The sequence below is a fragment of the Coturnix japonica genome, chromosome 2 (assembly GCF_001577835.2).
Source record: "Coturnix japonica isolate 7356 chromosome 2, Coturnix japonica 2.1, whole genome shotgun sequence".
Classification (NCBI taxonomy): Eukaryota; Metazoa; Chordata; class Aves; order Galliformes; family Phasianidae; genus Coturnix; species Coturnix japonica.
Window position 1 is genome coordinate 29,443,501 of NC_029517.1, and position 24,397 is coordinate 29,467,897.

General features: G+C 42.0%; 2 protein-coding genes across 9 annotated transcripts; one reads left to right on the top strand and one right to left on the bottom strand.

The window, feature by feature from the left end:
• Positions 1 to 375: 375 nt before the first annotated feature.
• On the bottom strand, positions 376 to 11,143 carry HNRNPA2B1 (heterogeneous nuclear ribonucleoprotein A2/B1). 6 transcript variants are annotated; one of them, XM_015853699.2, is made up of 13 exons: positions 9,872 to 10,260; positions 8,274 to 8,384; positions 6,964 to 7,110; positions 5,702 to 5,912; positions 5,285 to 5,386; positions 5,124 to 5,204; positions 4,507 to 4,569; positions 3,997 to 4,116; positions 3,637 to 3,759; positions 3,000 to 3,082; positions 1,916 to 2,846; positions 1,541 to 1,671; positions 379 to 727 (listed from the first exon to the last, which is right to left on the bottom strand). In XM_015853699.2, the coding sequence occupies exons 1-10, from the start codon at positions 9,881 to 9,883 to the stop codon at positions 3,021 to 3,023; spliced, it is 1,032 nt and encodes a 343-aa protein (XP_015709185.1). In that variant the 5' UTR covers positions 9,884 to 10,260; the 3' UTR covers positions 379 to 727; positions 1,541 to 1,671; positions 1,916 to 2,846; positions 3,000 to 3,020. The 6 variants fall into 6 exon arrangements, with proteins under 6 accessions (XP_015709182.1, XP_015709184.1, XP_015709185.1 ...); XM_015853694.2 differs by lacking the exon at positions 9,872 to 10,260 and adding an exon at positions 10,951 to 11,143 and having other exon boundaries at positions 384 to 727; XM_015853696.2 differs by lacking the exons at positions 1,916 to 2,846; positions 9,872 to 10,260 and adding an exon at positions 10,951 to 11,143 and having other exon boundaries at positions 376 to 727.
• On the top strand, positions 10,524 to 24,397 carry CBX3 (chromobox 3). Of its 3 annotated transcripts, XM_015853700.2 has the most exons (6): positions 11,189 to 11,301; positions 12,566 to 12,616; positions 16,521 to 16,663; positions 18,454 to 18,619; positions 19,999 to 20,093; positions 21,724 to 22,390. In XM_015853700.2, exons 2-6 carry the CDS (start codon positions 12,593 to 12,595, stop codon positions 21,893 to 21,895), a joined length of 600 nt encoding a protein of 199 aa, XP_015709186.1. In that variant the 5' UTR covers positions 11,189 to 11,301; positions 12,566 to 12,592; the 3' UTR covers positions 21,896 to 22,390. The 3 variants fall into 3 exon arrangements, with proteins under 3 accessions (XP_015709188.1, XP_015709187.1, XP_015709186.1); XM_015853702.2 differs by lacking the exons at positions 11,189 to 11,301; positions 12,566 to 12,616 and adding an exon at positions 10,524 to 10,744 and having other exon boundaries at positions 21,724 to 24,397; XM_015853701.2 differs by lacking the exon at positions 12,566 to 12,616 and having other exon boundaries at positions 11,187 to 11,301.

Genomic DNA, 24,397 nt, shown 5'->3' on the forward strand with positions numbered 1-24,397 from the left:
TAGGTAAGAAGGATAAAGCTACCGATGAACTGTTGTAGGTGCTAAGTTGCATTAATGGGAAAGAAGGAGGTTTTGGTTTGGTTGGGGTTGTTTTTTATTTGTTTTGAAGTCAGTAAGAAAAGAGCCAGACAATTAATTTAAAACAATTGCATCCAAGAGCAAAAAAAAATCAGCTGGCTTTGTCTGCAGCACTGTTTCTCCCAACAGAGAACAGATGCCAACGTTCAGAGGTACAAGTTCTGTGCATACACTTGCCAAGTAAATTTGGTTTTAAATCCACCTCTAAATGGCACATTTCGAAGGTTCTAAAAGCTGCACATCGACATTATTTAATGTTAGACACGTACTAAATTTTATTAAGCATTACACTAGAACTACTTTGGTATAAAAAAATACTTTATTTTAAAGCTATGAAAGTTATAAAAATATGTAGTTAAACCTTCAGCTCACAGAATGTCCGCTATTTTAACATTAGTAATTGGTTGCTCCTAACGAATCTGAGTTTTATTCGAAATGTTTACAAGACAATTATCACTATCAATTAAAAAAACCCAGCATTACAGGGAGCTGTACTAATTGTGATATTTTATCAGTATTCATTTAACCACTAGGTTTTTAATGAAGGCAGCAAAAACAACTATTTTCTGATGATACAGAATTTCTTATTTCTTGAAGCGTTTCTGTGGTTGACCACTTCTTCATTAGTTACCTGCAGCATGGCACCTTCCTGCCAAAGAAAAAAAAAGTGTATCTGAAGAAGTTTATCACATATGTCTAAACCAAATTACCAATAGGGGAACTTCAGCCATTTTAAAAAAGAAGTATAAGCAGTTCACTGGTGTGTCTAACACAAAAGGAACAGGACTGTCGTTAGCTGAGTCCACGTTCTTCAGTAATTAGCCTGTCAAAAGCAATGAGCTTTGAAATTAGGATGCGGGCTTTTCTTTTTTTAAATGTTTTGTGGGTTTTTGTTTAAAAACCAGATCGTACGGAGTACGCCACCCTTACTCCGATGACTCATTACTTGGCAAATTTTCGTTAATTTGAGGATCAAACATTCAATGCAATGAGAGTAAGGCTGACTGAATTTGGCACTAAGGTTTATTAGCTGCAAGAACTATAAAAAATGGTGGAAACCTCATCGTTCTAGCCAAATTCCAATTTAGGTCATGGCATCGTACACTCATAAAATACCACCTGCAGTTTCATTCGAAGCTTTCACTTCTCCTCCTAAAGAACTGCTTATGCAGTTACAAGAATGGACGACACATTCCTTCACAGAGGCAGATGTATTCTGTGGTGCAATTTTTTTTTTTTCCTTACACGTAAACAGTCTAAAGTTACTTGGGAACCTTCAGGATGAAACGCGTTATAGATTACAGCAGACAAGACACATAACAACACAGTTCATTTTCAACAGCACAGCGCTACCTTCATTGCATTACCTTGCAACCACCGTAACGCATAGTCTCCCAAGAAAAAATAAAATGTTGCAGGATGCATAAATAAAGTTGTATGATTTAATTAACATGTGACCTACCATTTTAACTACCAACACCAGGGATGGAACCCTTGCAAAGCTTTACTAATGGACACTTGCAGGTCTCATTTGTTCAACTGTAGCAGAGTACAGTGGCAGCAGTCTATGCTTGTCCAGGATTCATATCATAGCTAGATTCCAGTAGGAAAAAAATATGTTAAGTAGCTGAAATTAACAAAAAATTTGTATGTAGAAAATTTAATACAAGAAAACAGGTTTCACATATTTCTCTTCAGTTGATAATTGTTAACACAATTCATTGCTATGTTAAACTACATAACAACAATTACTACATAACTGAAAGAATACTGTCACATAGTATTAGTTTCTCAGTTTCAGAACATTAAGAAAGGAAAAAAGTAAATAAGATCTTACCTAAAGAAGTTTAACTGAAGCTTAGAACTAAGTTTGCTCTACTCCCTCAGCCTTCGTTGGCATCCTTATACAACTATTGTAGTTAAAGCTTTGCAGAGATACAGCGCAGCTTTTTAAGACTGGCTGAACTTAGTGACGTTTTCAAGAGTTCTCTTGTACTAGACCTGTGTCCCTGGAAGAGTACCTCGCTGGGGATATTTCCTTTCCTTGCCATTGAAGAAGCAGCATCTAAAAGATCTAAAAAGGTGTTTCTCCTTGCAGAGATACCCCTTAAGTTATCTAGATACTTTAAACCTGATCATTTAAAGACAACATACTTTTTTTTTTCTGACCAGCATTTAATTTTACACGTACAACAATAGCTTTGTATTATTTGTGGGACCTTATACTACCCACTCCTTTCCTTATTTTACAACGTTAAAAAAAAAATCTAAAATTACACAATATTTCCTTTAGAATTATTTTATTAAATCATAAATGTACAACAGCTTCTTAACTCTACACACGCACTTAAATTTTTAAAAGGAAAACGTTATGTCTTATTACACCATGATCCTGGCTAATAGCTTTTCAAAACTTTGAGAAAAATCTTAAAAAAGGTTTCACATGTCACCTGAAACTTACAAATTTAACATTATCAAAGGAATGCTTCTACACTTACAAAGACCACTAAAAAGAAACAACAATTAAAAAGCTAAGAAACTGTCTCAAAGGCATTTTTACAATCCTTCCTCCACAGTAAGGTAATGTTATTAAATAATCCAAATCCATTCACAAAATGGCTCTCTGCATCTGCTCTGGTGTCTTCTGCCATACCACTGCATATTTATGCATGACTGAGATAAGTGTTTCCTTAACATTGTTATTTCCATAACCTGAAGCTGTTCTGTTACCTCTGGGCTCTCATCCTCTCCTATTTATACAGTGAAGCCTGTTTCAACAGAAGTAAAGAGTAAAAAAATAGGTTATGAAATTATTCAGCTAACCATTTTTTATAGGAAAGATAACATCCTAAAAAAACTTTTAACTCCTGCAGCTACTCTCACGAATCACTGCAATTTTAGCACTTAAAAAACATACTTACCCATGGCAAGCTTGCAGAAGCTCAGTAACGGCTTCTCCCTCCATATCCACCACTTCCTCCACTGCCACCGGGACCATAGTTTCCTACAATTACAACAAAGCGAGAAACAGCACTTAAGTCTCTGCCCTTCAACCTCAGAATATTTCTGACTACTCTATCAAAATTAACATCCCGTTCACTTCCAGAGATGGCGCATCCAGCTTTTAACACTTCACTAAGTTCTCTTACTAATGCCTAGGAAGTGCCACAACTACACACTGAAGTCTCAGAAGACTCAAGAAGGGCCACATGTAATTTGATATAACTTTGAGCCTCACTGCAAGGCTTATTTATCTGCAAGCTGAACCTTACAAGAAAGGCTTTCTTGTTTTGGTTTCCATTCCACAAGTTTCATACACCATATTAAATTACATTTCAAAAGCAGAAAATGACAGGAAAAGGTGACATTAGAACAAGAAAGCAATAGGAGAAATCCCAGTAAGTTTAGTGTTTGTTACAAGTTGTAACTCATATACTACACAGAACAAACATGGGTTTTTAACATAGAAGCTAGCAGTTTTTACCTGTCTCTCACCCTCCCACCTCCCTAAAGGACTGAAGCTTGCCCAGTCTCACTCCAAAGGATATCTAGACATACCTCCACCATATGGTCCCCCCATGTTCCTGCTGCCACCAAAATTTCCACTCTTCATTGGACCATAATTGGAAGGCTGCTGGTTGTAGTTTCCAAAGTCATTGTAATTTCCACTTCCATAATTGCCTGAATTATCAATACAAGAATAGACACACCTGGATGAGCTACAGTGTTCACTGAATTCTATTTGTACAATTAAAAAAACAAAATCATACATGTAGTCCAGCAACAGATGAAATCAGCTGCTTTTTCATTCCATTTATAAGATTTATAAGATTTGCTCACTCCAGCACACCCCTCCCAAATTTCATGATTTGTACGAATTTACAACTGAATCTTGATCACTTCAAGCCAGTAAGTTACCTCCTCCATAGTTGTCATAGCCACCTCCATAGCCCCCACCCTGGTTGCCATATCCAGGTCCTCCTCCACCATATCCTCCTCTTCCTCCTCCATAACCAGGGCTGCCACCGAAGTTGCCACCTATGACAATATAATCCTTTAAAATAAACTCTCCAGTGTAGAAGGTAACCAAGTTCTACACAGGATATTTCTCGCTAGAAAAGTCTACAAGGGAAGGGAAAGAGTAGTTTTCAGAAGATACACATCCAACTCCCATCCAACTGAACTGTGACCAAAACCCACTACCCAGACTGCCTAAAAGCATCGATTCTAAAGAGGGCTATGGCTTTTCAAGACATAATCATACAATTTCCCACATCAGCTATAATGTGAGCCAATAGTTTTAAATGTTTCTTAAAGCCAATGAAATACCTATAGCACTTTGAAAGCTTTACACGAACAGTAAATGAACGTATAAACAGTTCTAAGTGAGAGGAAGAAAAGTAAAAATATAAACAGAAGCAAACTTACCTCCAGGCCCTCCGCCGTATCCATTATACCCATCACCAAACCCACGGCCACTCCCATACCCATCTGTTGGAGGAAAAAACATACATGCATTTCAATTCACCTGAAGCAAACTAATTTTTATCTAAACCATACGACCTTAAGATGCAAATCTCACAGACTGATAAAGTACACAAACTTGAATTTGGATAGAATGTACATGAAAAAAAAACATTGATCTATGATTCCTTTACACCACCTACTTTCCTGCATTTGTAAAGTACTGGGTTAGTTTTGAATGTAGCTAACCCGGTTTGCTTGTATGTAATTCAGATGTTCAAGAAAGAAACCCCTCACTGCAGAGCTCCTGAGCTCTGCACCTAACTACAGAGAAGCAGTAGGTGAATTTCTCACCAAAATCAATTTCAGCTCGTAACAGAATCTTTTAAATATTAAACCACTTAAGTTTTCTGAACTGCTACCTCATTGATTTGTGTACTATGCAAAAGGTTCGCAAGTTATCTTTCCCAAAAATTCTTTAGCTCTTACAGATGCATTTCAATTCAATAGTAGTAATTTACTATTACGCAGAACCTGAAGGATGATGTAAACCAACCAACCAACAAAATTGCCTGTCTTACCAGCTCCCCCTCTGAAATTGCTGCCAGGTCCTGGTCCAAAGTTGCCACCACCTCCACGGGCATCACCAAAACCGAAGTTCCCTGTAACAATGTAACATTTGTAAGCAGCAAAACCATGCAAAGCACACAAAAACAAACTGAGAGGCATTAACTGCACGTACCTCCTCTCCCACTCCGAGAATTTTGGACTTCCTGCATTTCCTGTCTAGAGAGGGCTTTCCTTACTTCTGCATTGTGGCCATTAATGGTGTGATACTTCTGCACTGTGAGCACACAGAACAAAACATGGTGAGCATTTAAGTGCTGATCTGGTGACACGAATCTTAAGCTACCAAAAATGCAGTCATTCCCTAACGGTCCCATACACACTCCCTACTGTTATCTTAAAAATTATACATACCGGAATACATTTCATTGATTATTTAAAATACCCATTCCCCACAATTCACTATAACTATCATATTACATTCACTTAAGTATTCCTATTACCTACCTATTTTAAATTTAACTTCACACACGTACCATGACTGCAAGCATCAACATTATCAAAACAAAGCAGTGAGATGAAGATTACTTACATACAATTTTATCCACAGGATCATGGTCGTCAAATGTAACAAACCCAAACCCTCTCTTTTTACCAGACTGTCTGTCAGTAATGATTTCAATAGTGTCAATTTTTCCATATTCCTCGAAGTAGTCACGAAGGTGGTGCTCCTCGGTGTCCTCTTTAATACCACCAACAAATAGTTTTTTCACAGTAACATGAGCACCAGGTTTTCCAGATTCCTATTAAAAGAATTCTCCAAATTACCTCAAAGAAAAGCAATTTAGTTCATAATTTTCTTTCAGGATTTCAAGAATGGAATACTAAGGTTTTCAAATCCTGAGGTTGACTTCTTTCAGTGCATGTCCATAAAACCTCTTTATGGGGTGGAAGGGGTAATAGATGTCCTCCCCAAACCCAGCCTGGATGGGGCCCTGGGCAGCCTGGTTTACTATTGGATATGGAGGTTGGTGGCCCTGCCTATGGCAGCAGGGTTAGAGCTTGATGATCCTTTAAGTCCCTTCCAACCCAAGCTTTTCTGTGCTTCTATGATATATAATAAAATGTATAAAAGTAAATAAAAACAAATTTAGAGACCAACTGCTTGAACAACTCCTTAATAACAAACAAAAACTCCCATGTGTTTTGAGTGTAACATTTAAGGAGCTGCACTAGGTAGGAAGGATTTATCCCTAATGCCTGGTAATAGCTCTGTGTGTATAAACAGTGTGCACATGCCCTGCTTTCTTATGTTTTCGCAAGTGCTAATCAACACTGCATTCTTCTGGAAACTGAATGAAAACTGGGACTGCTAACAAGGGTACCACTTCTAGGTGATGGAAAATGGAAATCACCATAAAACTCCTTATTCAGTTGCTTTTTATCAATCCAAAAACATTAGAAATTTGGGTCAGACCTTGTGCTTGAAGTGGTTAAACCCTCCCAGAGCTCCAACAATGCAAAGAACATGAATTAACCTGCTCAAATATGTCAGTGCTACAGTAACTCAGCTATACTGTATGACTGTATGCCCATCTAATGTATAGCTTGGATTATAAGATCAAATATGCAAGGAGCAGAAACATGACTAATCTTACGCTGATTTTGATCATCACCATTGGAAGGAAAGTACAGTTCCCAACAGTCCACGAACAGACTAAAAATGTGGAAACGGTGTCCCAAACACACCCTTTCACTGAATTTAAACAGAGACAAATTGAAGTATAAATGCATAAGCAAAACAGAGTAGTCTCTCAAAGCATGGAAAGTATCCACTCTCAGTCCTATGCTTACCTCTCTAGCCACAGCTCTCTTGGGCTCCACCACCCTTCCATCAATTGTGTGAGGTCTCGCAGCCATGGCTGCATCAACTTCGGCCATCGAGGAGAATGTCACAAAACCAAACCCCCTTGATCTTTTGCTTGCAGGATCCCGCATTACCTAAAAACGGTGAACAAATTTAAATCACTTCTACGTGTCTCATGTTAAAACTGAACAGCAACATTTGGAGAACCTAATTTAAATAGTTACATGTAAAGCAGCAAGCAATACTGACCAAATACGTAAGCAGCATCCACATGGCATCAGAGAAATTCAGAGTACTATAGTCCCCTAATACCTTACCAGTAACTCCGAAAGCACTCAGTTGCAATGATTCATGTCTATATACATGTATCTTTCTCTAAAAATCAAACATTTGTTTCTACCTCTCTGAAGACTACACTCTTTAAATGCAGGTTATGAAATACATATTTACTGTTCCTCTCTGCACTGTGAGGGGTCTGGAGCACAGGCCTTATGAGGAGCAGCTGAGGGAGCTAGGATTGTTCAGTCTGGAGAAGAGGAGGCTTAGGGGAGACCTTATAGCTCTCTATAACTTCCTGAAGGGAGGCTGTAGTGAGCTGGGGGTTGGCCTCTTCTCTCGTGTAATCAGTGATAGAACTAGAGGGAATGGTTTTAAGCTGCGCCAGGGGAGATTCAGGCTGGACATTAGGAAGTATTACTTCTCGGAAAGGGTAGTCAGGCATTGGAATGCACTGCCCAGGGAGGTGGTGGAGTCACCGACCATGGGAGTGTTCAAGAAACGTTTGGATGTTGTGTTGATGAACATGATTTAGCTGGGAAGTATTGGCAATGGTTGGACTAGAGGATCTTCTAGGTCTTTTCCAACCTTGATAACTCTGAAGTATACAAAAATCACAGGCTGCAGAAAGCCGCCCATCTCTAGCTTCAACAAAGCTGTTAACCAAAGCAGAAGCTTTCTTCCAAAGGTTACTGGTTACACAGATGCTGATGCACTTGGCTCTCCCTAATGCATTGGAAGCAGTGACACCCAAGTTAATTTTGAACAGCTGTAATCAGCAGTTAAGAAATAATCTGAGCAATTTTACAAGAAACAAGCTGTATTTATCAACAATTTATCAGCAGTGTTCTAGAGGAAATCTGCATATAGCTTTGAAGGCCTGATAAGCATGAACCAACTACAGGATCTTAAATTTTAACATTAATTTTTCTCTCATGTTAAGGTTTTAAACAAACAGCTCCCCTTACTATATTTTTTACACATTCTAAATCATCATTGTGCATTAACATGCCAAACTTACCACGCAATCTGTAAGCTTGCCCCATTGCTCGTAGTAATTCCTCAAGCTATCATCTGTTGTTTCAAAGCTCAGACCTCCAATGAACAGCTTTCTCAACTGCTCCTTTTCCCTCTATCACAGAGAAGAGTAGGTTAATATAAAACTTTTTATGACTGCATTTGAAAAAGAACAGAGCTCCAAACAAAGCATCCTCACACCAAGGAACAAGAATCCATTCATACTATCTGATTCTATAACAGATATCATTTATTGTGAAGTACATGGGGATATACCCTGGAATATCTGTCAAAATTATCTCGGATCCAGCAGCACAAGGATTAGTAGTAAATGCATCATTGTACAGATGGGAAAAAATACAAACCCTTATTCTATAAAGCTTCACTTCATAGAATCTTTTGAACAGAATAGGGGAAAGGATGTTGCATTCAAGACTTGAATAAAGCTCCATGTTGGAAGCCAGGCTATCCATAATAACTGCATTTGCTTTTAAAGAGCAAACATGTACCAGACGTCGCAGATAAACAGAACAGCTTCAAGTTCACACATCACTCATCAACCATATACTGCCAGACCTGTATGTGCCCTGGCCAAAGCAAAAGTTAGGCATACGCACAGGCCAGGATATGGCAATATGTCCCTATCACTACACGAATGAAGAACACCATACAATATCCTAAATGCTGCCCCACGGGCTCCAAAAGCAGGCACTGCCTTACACGCGTTAGTTGCACGTCTCTAACCACAACCCCGGCCAGGGCCCAGCTACCTGTGTTAACTGCATTACACTGCAGTTACAACGTGCACCATCATAAACTACTTTAACTACAGTCCTTATTGATATTTGACGAAAACGCAATCCTGGCTCTCAATACAGAAACCAGAAGAAAAAGCAACGCAGCCCATCTTAGCAGCTCCCCAGGATCTTCAACCAGGAGCCAGGCGGGAAGCCCAGCACGGCGCTGCTCCTCCTTCAGCCCGCCCCGCCGCCCATGGACAGAGCGGGGAGGCTCCGCCATGTGGCGGCTCTCAGCAGAGCAGCCCCGCAGCCAGGGAGCAAAATGGCGCCCGGAGCCGCCGCCTGCAGGGCGGGAAAGCGATCCCCGCCGAGCGCCCAGCAGCGCCGGGCGAGCCCTGAGCGCAGCGCAGGATCCAGCTGCCGCTCCGCCACACGCACGGATCGGTTTGCAGCCTCCCTCCCTCCCCCGCTCCCGCTCCTCCCTCCCCCGCCGCTCTCGGCGCCGCCATTTTCCCCCTCCCCCTCCTGCCGCCATTACCGGCAACGGCGCGCCCCGGGCCGCGCTCCCACCGCTCTCCATCGTTGTGCCTAGAGAACAACCCAACTCAGAGCCACCTAGAGAGACACAACCCGCCCCTGCTTGAACAGCAGCACCCGCCGCCCCTCAACAACCCAGCACCGAGCACCGCTTCCAGAACCTTCCTCCCCCGCCGCTGCCCTCCCTCCCTCCCTCCCCCGCGCACAGCGGCCCAACAGCCGCAGCAGCTCTGGTAACCCTCAGCTCCACAAAAACACAACCTACGAGAACACAGAGAGCACTACACCCTTATAAACCGAGCTCCGCAGCGCTCCCCGCACGTACCATGTTCTTCATGGTGGCAGCCCCTGCCCGGCGCAGCGCTCGGCCCTCAGCAATGGCTGCCGCAGCTCTTACGTAATTTGAAATTCAGCTCCGCGCACTACGAGCGCCCTCCTCCTCCTCCTCCTCCTCCTGCTCTACCCGGCCGCACCTCCGGGCTTTAATTAAAAAAATAGCTCGGATTTTAGAGCCTAAATCGGTCCCGAGGGGCTGCGGCTCCGTGCGATACCCCTCTGTTTTTGGCACCTAATAAAAACTCATCGACGCCGTTACTAATGGCCGTCTCCGAAATGAGCCGAACGACTCGTCCTCGCCCGAGCTTATCCGCTTCGCCAGCCGCCGGAAACAGCCGAAAGAGGAACGCCAGCCCGTTCGGCTCGCTTCGGCGATTTCCGGAATCAGCCGACACCGACGAAACAGGCGATCGGCTCAAGTTCGGCAATTTCCGGAAAAAAAAGACGCAGAGCTCACCGACTCCCCCAACCCACTCGGCAATTTCCGACAGCGGAAGGGCTCTCTCATAGGTGCCCGAACAGATCCGAAAAGGCCCGAGCAGACCCGAAGCGGCCCGAGCGTCGCTGGCACAGCGCTCCTTCTTTTTTTTTCCCTCTCTCCGGAAATTGCCGATCGCTGCAGCCCGTAGTGCGGGGTTATAATTAGCCGCAGCGGCCCCGCACCCCACCACCCTCGGCGGGCGGGAGCGCGGTACAACACAACGCAGCTGCTCCCCCTCCACCCTCGGCCCAGGCGGGAGGCAGCGCTGACCTGGAGCTGTGCCCGGCGGACAGCGCTGGGCCCGGCCTCGTTCCGCCGGCAGCCACGCAGCGCTCGCCTCCCTCCCGCCCTCCCCTTTCCTCTCACACGCGGCGAGAAAGGGTGAGTGCTGCCGAGTGCTGCTGGGTGCTGCCGCCCTGCAGCAGCGACACGGCACCGGGGCTCCCGCTTTCTGTCCCCCTGCAGCCCCGCTCTGCTCTCCATTAACCGCCAATAAAGGCCTTTCCCCGGGCCCTCTCCCTCCTTCCCTCCCTGGCGGTGGCGGCCATGATGGCGGCTGCCTCCCGCGTCCCGCCGGCCTCCCTCACCCAGTCGCTTTCTCTGTCTCCGCGAGGCATCTTCCTCCTTTTGGACGCCTGGCGCGGTCCTGCGCTCGCCCCCCGTGGGACAGACGTCTTGGCCCCCTCCTGTGCTGGCGGCGACGACGGGAGGAGGTTGCGGCTGGCGCGTAGGCGGCGTCGTTCGCTCTGCCCCGTCAGCCGCCGGCGCGCTCAGCTCGGCCCAACCCGCCCCGCACCGCCCGTCCCGCCCCGCGCCGCTCCCCGCCCCCTCCCCTCCCCCCTCAGCCCCTCGGATGCCGCCGCTGCCGCCGCCGCTCAGAGCGCGCAGGGCGAGAGCCGGGAGGAGACGGGGGAGCGGCGCGGCCGAGCGGCACTGAAGTCTGTATCCTTCTTTTTCCCCTTCTTTCCTCGTCTCGGCGGCACTCCCCGCTCCCACGTTTACTCCCCGCCGACATCCGCGGGGATGGAGCGCGGGGTGCGGCCGATTTTCCCCCCCCCCCCCCACCACCACCAACCCCTATAGCGCGGCGGCCGCGGGAGGAGTGGGCATGGCGGGAGGGCCCCGCGGGAAGGAAGGAAGGAAGGGAGGAGGAAGGGAGGAGGGAGGGCGGGTGGGCGGCGGGGCCGGGCCGGGCAGACAAAGCCGCCCGCCAGCGCCCGGAGCGGCCTCCGCGGCGGGGAAACGTGGCGGGGCGGGGGGTGGCGGGCATGGCGAGGCGATGCCCCCCCTTCCTCCTCCTTCCCTCCCTCCTTTCCTCCTTCCCTCCCGGCGGCCCGCGGGGCTCCGTTCCTTATGGGTTGGGGGTGGGGGGTATCGGGATCGTTCTTGTGGTTTCTTTCCCCTTTCTCTTTCCGATGGGGACGCGAGGAGCTCTCCCGCTCGGCCCTTTCCGCCGCGCTCCCCCCACCCCCCCCCCTAGCGGGGGGCTGAGCCCTCGGGCCCTGCAGGGCCGTGTGCTGTGCCGTGCTCGGGCCTGTGTGCGATCCGAAGTTTTGTAGTTGGAACGGGGCAGGGATGATAACGTGCTTAAAGAGGTGGTCGGTGTGAGAGGTGTGGTGGTGAAGGGGATGGATGGTGTTGGACTCGCTTGCTTAGGTTAAACGTAGCGTGTGCAGCTTAGCCGAGCTCACGTCGGTGCAGGGCCTTTAATTCGTTCAAACTTGAGAATCGGAGGGCAGCGTTGTGTATTAAAAGAAATATTCGCAGTTTGGAAAGCGGTGGGTGCTCTGTTACACTCCAGACGTGGAGCTGCTCCCCGCCGGATCCACAGTTAACACGTCTAAAGCTATATTTGAGTTAACTGCTGGAATCTGAGCTCCTGTTCTGTTGGGTTGAAGGAAATAAGCATCCCTGATGGTCCTCCCCCTTTTCCCTACAAACGTCTCCGTGCCTTAGAAGGCCTTGGAAAAACCTTTTTTCCCCCCCATCTACCACTTCGTTACTATATATCCCGACTAGGTAAAGGTGTGTTACTGGGTTATGCCGGACAAAGCAGTAAGCTGCTTCTTGTCCTGGATTTAATCCATCCTGTAAATGTTCTATGCCGTGAATACATGGGGGTTGGAACAAGGACCATGTTGTATTGGGATGCCTTTCTTTGAGTAACGTCAACTTCCTTTTAATTGTCATGCATTTTTCTAGTAAAAGCTCTGCAAGTCTGCAATAAAAATGGCCTCCAATAAAACTACATTGGTAAGTTCACGCACACCTAAAGTATGTAAGGATTTAATCAACATATTTTTCTTCAAACTTAATAACTTGGCATCTCCATTTAAAAAGATACATCCACATCTCCCCTCCCCAGCATTTTTCTGACCAAAATTTCAGGTCCAGAAAGTAAGGCTACTAGAAAGGACATACTCTTTGGCTTTAACAAATCTGCCATTTCTACAGAGACTTGTTGGGGAATACCAAAAAAAATCAAGGACTGTGCACTATTTCGTCTGTCCTGTTGTAGAAAGCACTAAGGATTTTTTTTAGCCTCCTTTCAGGATACCATGTAATTCATCGTTTATGTAAAAATAAGTAAAATCATGTATTCGTTTGATTTCTTCTAGTCTATTCAGAGAAATAGAAGAACAAACTGAGTAAAGGCGGTCATACAGAAGAAAAATAACATTACTGGGAAATGATGTGGTGTAGTTAAGATGCCCTTTGAAATTATTATTATTATTATTATCATTTTTTTTACCAAATAACAGTTTATTTGAATTTCATAGGAACAGAAATGATCAGATGTCAACCCCTCCTGAACGATTTTAATGACGCATTCATGGTTCTCAAGTCCCTGTAAAGCTTTGCTTGACGTTAAAATATGAACTTCTAAAGGCAGTTGGTTGCTGGAAAAATGATTTTAATTGCCATTCAACTACTTACTTTATATATAAATACATATATATCGATATATATATATATATATACACATATATGTGTGTGTGTGGAAGAACTGAAGGAATATAGCATGAGATGCATCTGAGGTTGAAGCAGGATGCGTGGATACAATTGGACATTTGGATAGCAGAACAACGGACTTATCATGCACTCAAAAGGCCCGTTCTTAAATTACTCCAATGGTTGCTAATTGACCCACATTGAGGCACGTTAAAAACTCTTCTTAACTCCTGGCTTCGAAGCACAGTGCTTATTTGATATTATATGATGGCAAACCGTTCTAAAGATAACATCGAGATGAATGTCTGAACTTTGTTAGCAATTGATTGTCCACTTTTCCCTATTATGAGGAAGAGGAGCAGTTACCAGCCCAGGGAGGGCCTCAGGGAAGGGAAGGAGTCTGCAACTGCAGTATTTTTGCTATTATGTTCAGAATTTTGCTGCAGGTCAGGAAAAATCAGTTATGGTTCCCATGGGAACCGTAACTAATTCTGCTTCATTGCATATTTGAATGCAAAACTTAGATCTATTGGGGGTAGTGTAGCTCTGGAACTGTAATTCTGCTTTTGTTACCTCACGTATCGTGTAACACTCCATCACAACGTCATGTCTCTGTTCTAGTATTGCCCCTTAAAGAAGGAGTCATTACCCATTGAAAGCCATCTCTGTCTGTCGGATGTGACTTCTGAATGGGGAGCAAGCCTCAGATGAGCATCCAGTGCTTAGATGCCCATGCTAAGGTTTAGAATGGGTAATCCTAAAGGAGGGAGCTTCAGTGGACGCTTCTGCCCTTCATTCTGGGTCAGCTGCTACGTTCACCTCCAGGCTGAGATTTACATTGCTTTGTATAATCTCAGGATTTACCATTCTTCAGTGTTTCTTCAGGCTCTGCTGTCAGATATTATTTGAGTGGGTTAAATAGGCTGAGGAAGTGCTTGGAAAGTAGCGTTAACCAGAAGATGTAGTGAAACCTTTAATACTTAGAGCAAAAAGCAACGCAACCTTGACTTTGTTGTTGCTTACTGGCCTTTGAGATAAAGGATCAGATCCTGTAATACTCATTTTCTTCTGTGGAAGATTCTGTAGATACCTACAATCCTAGAGAGTTGGTGTTTCTTTTAAATAGACATTAATTTGATACAGAGATCCAAAACATTGAGGTGATGAGAATGACCAAAGCTGAGAACAGGTATCAGAAAACAGCCTTCCATTGAACCAAAGGGATTTTAGTCCAGTGGAGAGCACAGATGGAGATGTTCCACTTGTAGCCCACCTGTCTCAACACCAGTAATTAGAATGTTGTTAGCATGGTATAGTGAGTCTTTTCTCCTTTCCCGCCCCCCACCCACCCCTCCCTGTTTTCTTCATCTCATTTCTCTTTATAATGCTTTCATTTATTGCAGTCAGCAGCCTTCATAGACAAGTTGGATGTTTTCATATGTTTGTGTTCATTTACTTCCAGTCCTGCATTCTTTTTTTTTTCCCCCTGTGGAGGCAAAAAAAAGCCAGTGTGGTTGGTACTTCTCAGACATAAATACTGGGTTCAAAATACACCTGGGACGTGCAGGTAGTTATTACCAAAATAGAAATACGTGCTCTGTTTTAAATAATCTCTTTTCTATTCCCAACTCCAAACAAGTGTCGCACGAGATGTAACCATATGTGGAAACTCACTGTTTGAAGGGGGAACTTGAACCTTTTCCTCATCTTTGCTTTCTTGCACCTTCAATTCGTGGCTTGCTAACAAAAGTAAGGGTGTCTGGGGGAGAAGTTAATGCAGAAACAAAAGGAAGAACACAACAGATAGGCTTGGAAAGACAGCTCAGCTTCTTCGCTTTGTGAAAAACAAGAGTTTTCTTTGCATCTGACAGACACTTTTTCCCCTTCCTTTTACCACACTGAGAAATAATCCTGCAAAATCTCAAAATCAGTTTCAAAATGGCTTCGCAATACGCTCAAACTAACCCACGTTCAGTCTAGAGAGGACTAGAAAAGTGCCATGAAGTAAATGCAGGTGCTCCATGACTTCTGCTTGCCTGCTTCTGTCGTGTAGGAAGCGCATTAGTGAGGAAGTAGCTTTGTCTGCTTTAAGGTGCTGCATGACTGTACGCTCTCAGAGCTTTATACTGTCCCCATTAATTTATGGCTGCCATTTGAACAATTTTTCCTATAAGGAGCAATCCAAAATGGCCATCAGACCGTTTTTGGTCCGTTGGTGCTCCAGATAATGGGATACGACAAGATTCTAGACACGTCCTGACCTTTTCCAGATTGCAAACAAGGAAATTCTGAAAGGTGTCCTTCTATCAATATTGAGTTGTGCCTTATTAAACTGGGAATGCCTTGAGGATGATGTGGATGTAATATTTCTTTTAAGAACTTTGAAGAATATTATTTAAAGTATATCGAATGTCAACTTAAAACACTTGATTTGTAAATTAGCAAGAGTTTAATGACATGTTAAGTGCTGTACCTTAAGTGTAGCTGTCTTAACGTTTGCACCTTTCTGCCATCCCTTTGAATGTTAGTTACATGGGTGCGTGGCTGATAGTGGGAAAGGACTGCAGTAGTTTGCTGCTCCTGGCATGCATCCTGTTCAATAATTATCGATTATCATTGAATATTCTGTTTATGGTAGCACTGCATTGTAAACTTTGCTCCCATCAGCCTTTTTTTTTTTTTTTTTGGAAAAGGCAGTAACCACCTTATTTTTTATTGTTATTATTTTATTTTTATTATTATTATTAGCACCCCTTTTCTGTTTGATGCATTTTCCCTTATTACTTTTCTTTACTTCTGCCTCATGCTGTTTCTTGCCCTCCGCCTTTTCACAGGCACGGAGTTAACATATAGAAGCTTGATAAAAATATTGAGCATGTAGCACTCTGAGAATTAAATTTCTAAGGGGAGTGGAGGCACTGAGTGTATGGACAAAGATATTTCACCTTAATAAAAACTGGTGTTCTGTGTTGGGTATATCATTAAGTGGCTGAAAAAAAACAACCAAAACCAACCCAAAATATGACCATGTCTTGCTCAGGTTACCCGACCTCATGCACTAATGTGAAACGAGTCTGAGCTTCTGGCTCTAGTGTGAATAAATACATGATTCCTTGCTGTTTACTGAGCAAAGTTGGATTTGGCCAGTGAAGTAACGATGTAAAAGCAAAAGAATGAATAATGGCATTCTGAATTTCTTTTGTAGCACAAAATGGGAAAGAAACAAAATGGCAAAGGTAAAAAAGTTGAAGAGGCAGAGCCTGAAGAATTTGTTGTGGAGAAAGTCCTGGACAGACGTGTTGTGAATGGAAAGGTGGAATACTACTTGAAGTGGAAAGGATTTACAGAGTAAGGCATTACCATTATTTTTTCTGGTACAATGCTAAATATTAACCATTTATTTGAAATAACTGTGTGGATGGGGGATTGGATGGTGGGGATACACTTGAAAGAGCTGAAAGGGAAGGACAGCATAAATGTCTATTCAAGTGGGGCAGGCGAGTATGACAATAAAACTGAAGATAGGTAGCTTAGGGTTTGTGCTTGGTCACGTTCCAAAACTCATACAAAGCCCTCAGTGATTGTTCTTTTGCCACTGCTCTTTGATGTAGCTTGTGTCAATATCAAGCAAGGTATGTTAGACTGATAGTTGTCATAAAATAGGTATACTTTCATATGCAGAGGAATGAATGTTATTTCTGAGAAATAAAGTTTGCAGGGCTATAAACAGTAGGCAGCACTGAAGCAGTGAATTTGAGGAGGTTGGGGGGTTCTTTGCTTTTTTGAGTTGCTCTTAGACGTATCAAAAAGGTATTTTTCAGCCTCTTTCTGAGTGCTTGCATCAGCTAAGAAAAGGGGATGCATTGGATGTTAAAACCTAGCATTTTAACATTAGTAGTTACATATACACATCTCCCAAAGCAGCCTTCTGCATTCTAGCACCTTAAAGTTTTGGTAACTGAAAATAATGGGTGGGCATCCTCTTTGTGAAGTAGCGCTGTGGCAGTATTAGTGGCTGAGGGCTTCAGATGAGGTGCTTGATTGTTGGATGGAACGTTCATGGACGGCGTAAAATGTTATTTAACAGAATACATACTCTCTAGAACAGTTGCAATACCCAGCTCTGGATATGGAGCCTTTTATTTTTTTCCATATAATTACAGACTATTAGCATGGTTTGAGTTGGAAAGGACTTCAGGGTCCACACAGTTCCAGCCCCCTGCCATGGGTGGGCTGATGCCCATTAGCTCAGGTTGCCCAGGGCCCTATCCAACCTGGCCTTGAGTTCCTCCAGGGATGGAACATCCACAGCTTCTCTGGGCAGCTGTGCCAGTGCATCACCTCTCTCTCAGTGAAGAGATTTCCCTGATATCTAATCTAAATCTCCCCTCTTAGACTGAATCTGTTCCCCTTTTTCCTATCACTTCATACCCTTGTAAAAAGTCGATTCCTTCCTGTTTCTAAGCTCCCTTTAAGTATTGGAAGGCTGCTATTAGGTCTTCCTTGAACCTTCTCTTCTCCAGGCTAAACAAGCCTAGCTCCCTCCAATCTGCCTTCATAAAGGGGGGTGCTGCAGCCCTTTGATAATTTCCTTGGCCCTCCTCTGGACCAGGTCTAAAAGCTCCACAGGTGAAGGAGTGAGAAAAAGTTCAGTGCTCAAATAATACTTTTGAGAGCATTTCTGGTACATAGAAGCTAAGATGTGTATATGTTTACATCATTCCTAGTGGGGATTGTGTATGTTCCATTCTCCTGAAGTCTTAGTTTATGCTCTTATCAAACAGCTTGTTTGCATGGTCAGGCTTTAGGGGAACCAGGAATTGAGTTTAAATATTTAGGTAGGATGAGTGTTGCATGTTCTAGCTTCCACAAACATCATAGAAGTTGAAAGAGCTGCTTATTCTGTATCTCAAGTTTAAGAACAATTCAGCAGTGTTCTTCAGCATAGCAGAGCTTGCTTTTTTCAGTCATAAAATGTAGTACACAAAGGCTAAGGCAGATAGCTAGAGAAGCATCCTTAGTTTAAGAAAGATAGCTTATATATTGAGGAAAAGAATGACTTGCTTAGGGTGAGCCATGTAGCTAGTTGTACGCTTCTCTTCTTTTCCTAGTTTTACATAAATGTATGTATGTTTCAGTGCTGACAACACGTGGGAGCCTGAAGAAAACTTAGATTGTCCAGAGCTAATTGAAGCTTTTCTGAACTCTCAGAAAGCTGGTAAAGAAAAAACAGATGGTGCGAAAAGAAAATCACTGTCAGATAGCGAATCTGATGATAGTAAATCAAAGAAAAAACGTGATTCTGTAAGTATATGTTCATGTGCTAAACTTTGTTTCACCTTTGTTTCTTTCTACCTCTCCAACCCTCTACCCCAAAAATTCTATTGTGACTTGGAGAATTAGAACAACCATGGTCTTAAAACTTAAGAGTCGCACAAATGGAACTGTGGTTTGGAAAGTGTAATGATTTATAGTGATTAATGAGACCGCCAAAATGGTGGGTAAAAGATGATTGATTGTTCCTATTTATGACTGCAAGCCCTGACGTTGTTCTGTGATTCTTGCTGAATAATCAAAAGTAAGACTGGATGAGAATTGCTAATGTGGTCAGTTTATGTTAAAGTGGTCATGAATGGAACAAGCAGAAGTTCTGTTCTGGCTTTTGTATGAACTATGATTTTTAAATAGGTGAGTGGGAAGATAGCAAAGTGAGAAGACCAAGCACTTGTTTAAATTAGGACTGGACATGGTGGTAGGGAGGGTGTAGAAAGGGTGGCTGAAGAAAACCTACTGTTTCTTGAATATTTGGGTTTCACCTCCAATTTAAATGAGCAAACAATATGGTAAATTTAGTGCTAGTAATAGCAAAGTAATGCACTTATTATAGTATGTTCAGTAGTTCACATTTTTCTCTCTAAACTTTCAAACTGTAACAATATAAATCAAAGCTGGTTGTCATTATCAGTGATTTAATGAAGACAGCTGCTGGATGCATGCTGTCAGTTACTAGGTGACATTGGAAGGCATCAGAAGCAATATTGGTAAATACTACAAATAATTAACTTCATGCAGAAACTAAAATATTATATGGCTTCACCTGATTTGATAGTGGTCAGTGTCTCACAGGGGTATTGTGAAACTAGAGGCAATAGTAAGTACAGCAAGCAGTCATATTGTGCACCACCAGTGTGATATCAGCGAGCCGGGAAGAGCTGAGCTGTGCCCTATGGGTGCAGTTTCTCAGTTGGCTTAAGCCAACCCAAGTGCCCAAGTCTGTTGTTTTGCTGAAAAGAACATGTTTTGCCCACTGCCAGGAGTGCATTTTCTGTTTTGTCTGTTCAGTTGGTTTCAGTAGCCATGCTTGTTTATCTGCTATAAGGATTTGAGACCACTTGATTCATCTGTTGAGTCTTCAGAAATAGTTGCTAGAACCACTGATGTAAAAGTCCTTCACTGTTACTCTGCATCTGAATGACTAGGTCTGAAGATCAGTCACAAAAATTATACCATTTATATCATCTTCAGACAACTTTTATATGTAACAGTAGCTTTTATAATGATGTAATGCTATATTTTGTTGTTCTGATTCACACACACACATTAATGTGTATATCTAGCTCTAATACCAGAATAAAAGGGTACTTAGATAATGGTAGATAACAATCTTTTAACTTACTCGATAGGTTGATAAACCGAGAGGGTTTGCAAGGGGTCTTGATCCTGAGAGAATAATTGGGGCTACGGATAGCAGCGGAGAGCTTATGTTCCTCATGAAATGGTAAGTCTTGCATCCACAGTTCTGATCCATATTGGGGGAGGGCTGGTATTTGCACTTAGCTAATGAGACAACTTTATTTCAGCAAACAGAAAGAAGCTGGTGGTCTGTTTATTAATCCTGTGTTCTTGCAAAAGCAACACTTGTGTAATTGGTTAGTACTTAGTCCCCCTTTCTTCCTAACCCAAAATGACTTTAGATTCTCCTAATTGGATGTCACAGAAATGGAATTTAGAAAGGGAAATATTCAGATACAATATGGTAAAACTGGCATTTGTGTGGGAAAGAGGTATTTGAGTAGCTTTCTTGCGAGGGAAATTCCAGGTAGAACTCTGGTTTTACATGTTTTACATAAGCAGATTCTAGCTGGTAGGCAGCCAACCTTTTAACCAAACTTTGTGTCTGCTGCTTTGTGTGCAACCAGGTTGACAGGGAGTTGGAAGCAACTAATGGAGGAAGTTGAAGTTGTGATGAAGAACAAACAATATGAAGGAGAAGTTTATCATAAAGGGCCAGTAACAAGGAAAAGTGGTGGGGGGAGTTAGTGTTATTGGGAGGGTAGGAGGAAAACAGTTCTGTTAGCTACGATGTTAGCAGAAGACATCTTGTCTTTGCAGTAGAAAAGCAGGATGATTTTTTTTTCTTTATCCGGCATTGAGACTATAAAGGGATGAATTAACATTTGCTTGGAGTCTGATTTTCTATGGTGCTGGGATAAGAATTATAAGTTTCCAACAACCTTTTAGGAAGGCCTAGTTTTTTTAGTAGCGTCAAACTGAGCAGCCTCCAAAGAATTGGTTTGTCATGGGGCGTGCTCAGACTCTTGAAGATCAGTGCTTTGGAAAGGTTGTCTGCCTTCTGACTTCAAATTCTCTTTAATATGTAGAACTGAGAGGAGTTTGAAAATGTGGATGATGACTATCTGAATTTCTGCAGCGATAACTGGCAGAATAAAACACAAAGGAAAACATAAGAAAGAAGCATTTTCTTTTTAGTTTGTTTGTAGTTGGTTAGTGCTTTTTTTTTTTTCATAATTGATTGCAGTCAACAAAGATAGGTATGTAGTTATAGAGCTGACTTCTTAAATCAGCATATGCTTTTAAAAGGAGCCTGAAGCATGTTAGACTGGAATGGTTTTTTTTGTTACCCTGAGACAGGATCAGAAATTGCAGTATAATAGACAGCGAGTTACTTGCATAAGCTTCTAATACAATTTGTATGTAAATACTACCTCTGAAGACTGATGCTACTATGTTTTACAAGCCTTGCTTTGAAGTTCCAGTTATGCTTTAAAAGTAAAATTAGCAAAGTTTTACTTACTTCATTATATACTGCATTTCGTAACTGTAGGAATAATTTCTTTTGAACAGTGTTTCCACCTAGAATCGAAACTTGTGAAGGAAGCTATCGGCTGTCAAATCTGATTGTTAGCAAGTAGAATCATTATAGCTAAAGTGAAAAGAATACTGAAAACTGATTTCAGCTGATATATTTCATAATGTTGTGATGTATCAAGAGCTGCTACATTTGTATGAAAACATACTCTTCCTGAAACCCATTTGATGTTAAAATAAAGAACCCTGATATGAATATAAGTTAATAATTATGCTTTTTTATCTCCCTTCTACATCAGGAAAGACTCTGATGAGGCAGATCTGGTGCTGGCCAAAGAAGCTAACGTGAAGTGTCCTCAGATCGTAATTGCTTTTTATGAAGAACGACTAAGTTGGCATTCATGCCCAGAAATGAAGCACAGGTGTTGTATGCATTGCTTTTTTTTTTTTTATAAATATATATATATATGAATATTACAACCTGAAATTTGATTTATTAGCAATGTGAGAAGCATACATTCTAACAAAATTCAAATTGGATATTTTTTTGAAGTAGTGTGTTTTGCATCAACAGCGAGTAAATAAAAGCTTTCTGCAACTCGTTTCATTTATCACAGGAGAGCGTTTGATACTACTGCTTCCTCCATATTAGGTAAAAGCTTTTATAAAACATTCACGAACTTCCATGGCTGTTATTGAATCTTAACGAATGTCTAAACAAACTCACAGATGTTTTGTAGTCTTCTATACAGTTGATGTGCATGTATCTTCCTTACCCAAACCTAGCCCCTTTACACCTGTAGATTCATTCTTTTTAGTATTTGGGGTCACTTGATCCCAAGAAGACCAGGTGAAAATTAACTTTGTAGTAATTTGAATGTTATCAGACTGTATATTGTTTACTTTATTGTAAATACTGGTGAACAGTGGTCAATAAAATAGTTTTATATTCTTCCTTTATAATGATAGGCTGTGACTCTTTTGAAGCGATATGATATTTCTGAACTTTTTATATGTTAAGCTCTCAGTTCATGGTGTATTTAACTGTAAGTTGTTATTTTGGGGATAGACTGATTGATATTTTACCCCATTGCTACTCTGTAATCACAATACCAGACAAACATCAGGCTTTGATTCTCTCATTTGTTTGGTAAAGCGTAATATTTCTTTTCAGTCAGAAAGAGCCAATGTTTTTGGGCTGTGAAATTCGTGTGCTCTGGGTACTTCAGTTGCACAGGTAGCAGCTGTACTGCCTGGCTATGGCTGCTGGTCACAGGGCCAAGTGGCCTCTGCAGATGTATTGGAAAATACCTGATGTCTTGACAATATCAGCCTTTGCTTTAATTTTTGGTCTTATTATGGGGCTATACTGTAACAAGTGATGGGATGGTTCAGGTAGAATTACTTTTTGGGCAGTGGCCTGGAAAATACTTCCATAGTTCTATGCCTTTAAAGTATAATGTTTTAATCCAGATTCTAAACTGTATACTTATGAATCAAGAGGCTTTGTTCCTCACTGAATTTTACAATGGGTAATGTCATCTGTTGCTGGGAGAATGCCCTCAGGTTGGCAAAAGTAAGGGATGGAGAAATTGGAAGAAAAGAAATCTACCTTTTTCCATTATTCTTCCAGTTATTCCTCTCTTCCCTTGCTTTTGTCTACATGCGTTCTTATATTTGGGTCGTGACTAGCATGGCAGTTTGGCCTTAAGCTTTGCCTCTTCATAGGTCAGTGGCCAACCCTGTTTTAGAATTCCTCTGATTAAGTTTTTACTAGTATAATCATGTCATGTGCTGCTGACACAGTCCTATGGGAGATGATAGGATTCCTTAAGATTGGCTATTCCTGGAAACCTTCACACGTATCCTGAGGAGAAAACAAAGGTCTTTTTAATCTTCTCTTGATGTTCTTTTCAATAGACACTCATAAATAGTGATTAAAACCGTTTGTTCTCATGTAGATTCAAAAGCTGTTTATGTGATGAGTCAAACCATTGTGAAATGCTTAATTGCAAGTAAACACTGGGATGGTTAAAGTAATGCTAAATTACCTTTTTAGGTGTAACTGCTTTATCTTCTCAGTAGTTTTTCTTACTGGATTTGAGCTCAATTCAGTCACTGTGGCTGTAGGAAAACAAAAGGTGTAGGTGGGGTTCCTTTAATCTGGTTAATGATGATTTCAGAGTTTAGCTTGCTTCTCTTGCCTGCTCCTTTGAGAAATTTCCCTGAATCTGTAGTATGTGCAAGTCTGCAGAGTTAATTGGGTCTCTAATAGGAATATTCTTATACCCAGTGTGTAGGATTCCTAAATGTTGTTTTTTTTTATCCAGTTGCCTGAGAAATACATGGGCTAAAAGGAGATTTCTAAAGCAGCATGCATTGCCCTCTCCTTCAGTATGAAATACTTTTGAATTCAGAGTCTTAAAATATTTCACAGTTTGTGTTTTACTGCCTGAAAAGTTGCGGTTTCTTTGTTTCAAGAGTGGATATTGAGTTCATATATAACGTTGCTGATTTTAGTCAATATAGATTGAAGATTCAGGTACTGGTTATCTTAAGTAGTAGGTGTGTAAATATTTATGTTGAAAGGTTGTTTTCCCAAGCAATTTGTAGCCTTTAAAATGTTATTTTGCAACTAGGTCCAGCTTTTACTTATATTTGATTCTTCCTTCTGACAATCTGTAAATGCACTGTACTCACATTTGAACTACTATACAGCTTGTTACGGTTACGTAGATCTCTGGTTTTTTACATTACAGTGGTAGAAATGCTGACTGGTATTTGTTTCCTTTAGTTTTCCTCCCCTTCCCCCTTTGGTTTGTGTCAAACTGCGTTTTGACAGCGATGAAATGCAACACTTGGAAGTTACAAGTTGTGTCAAGTTATTCCGAATGCGCTTGGTACATATGCAAAAAGACATTATCAAATGTTAGTAACTTGAAACTTGATTAAATAAATGAATTATCTTCTGTA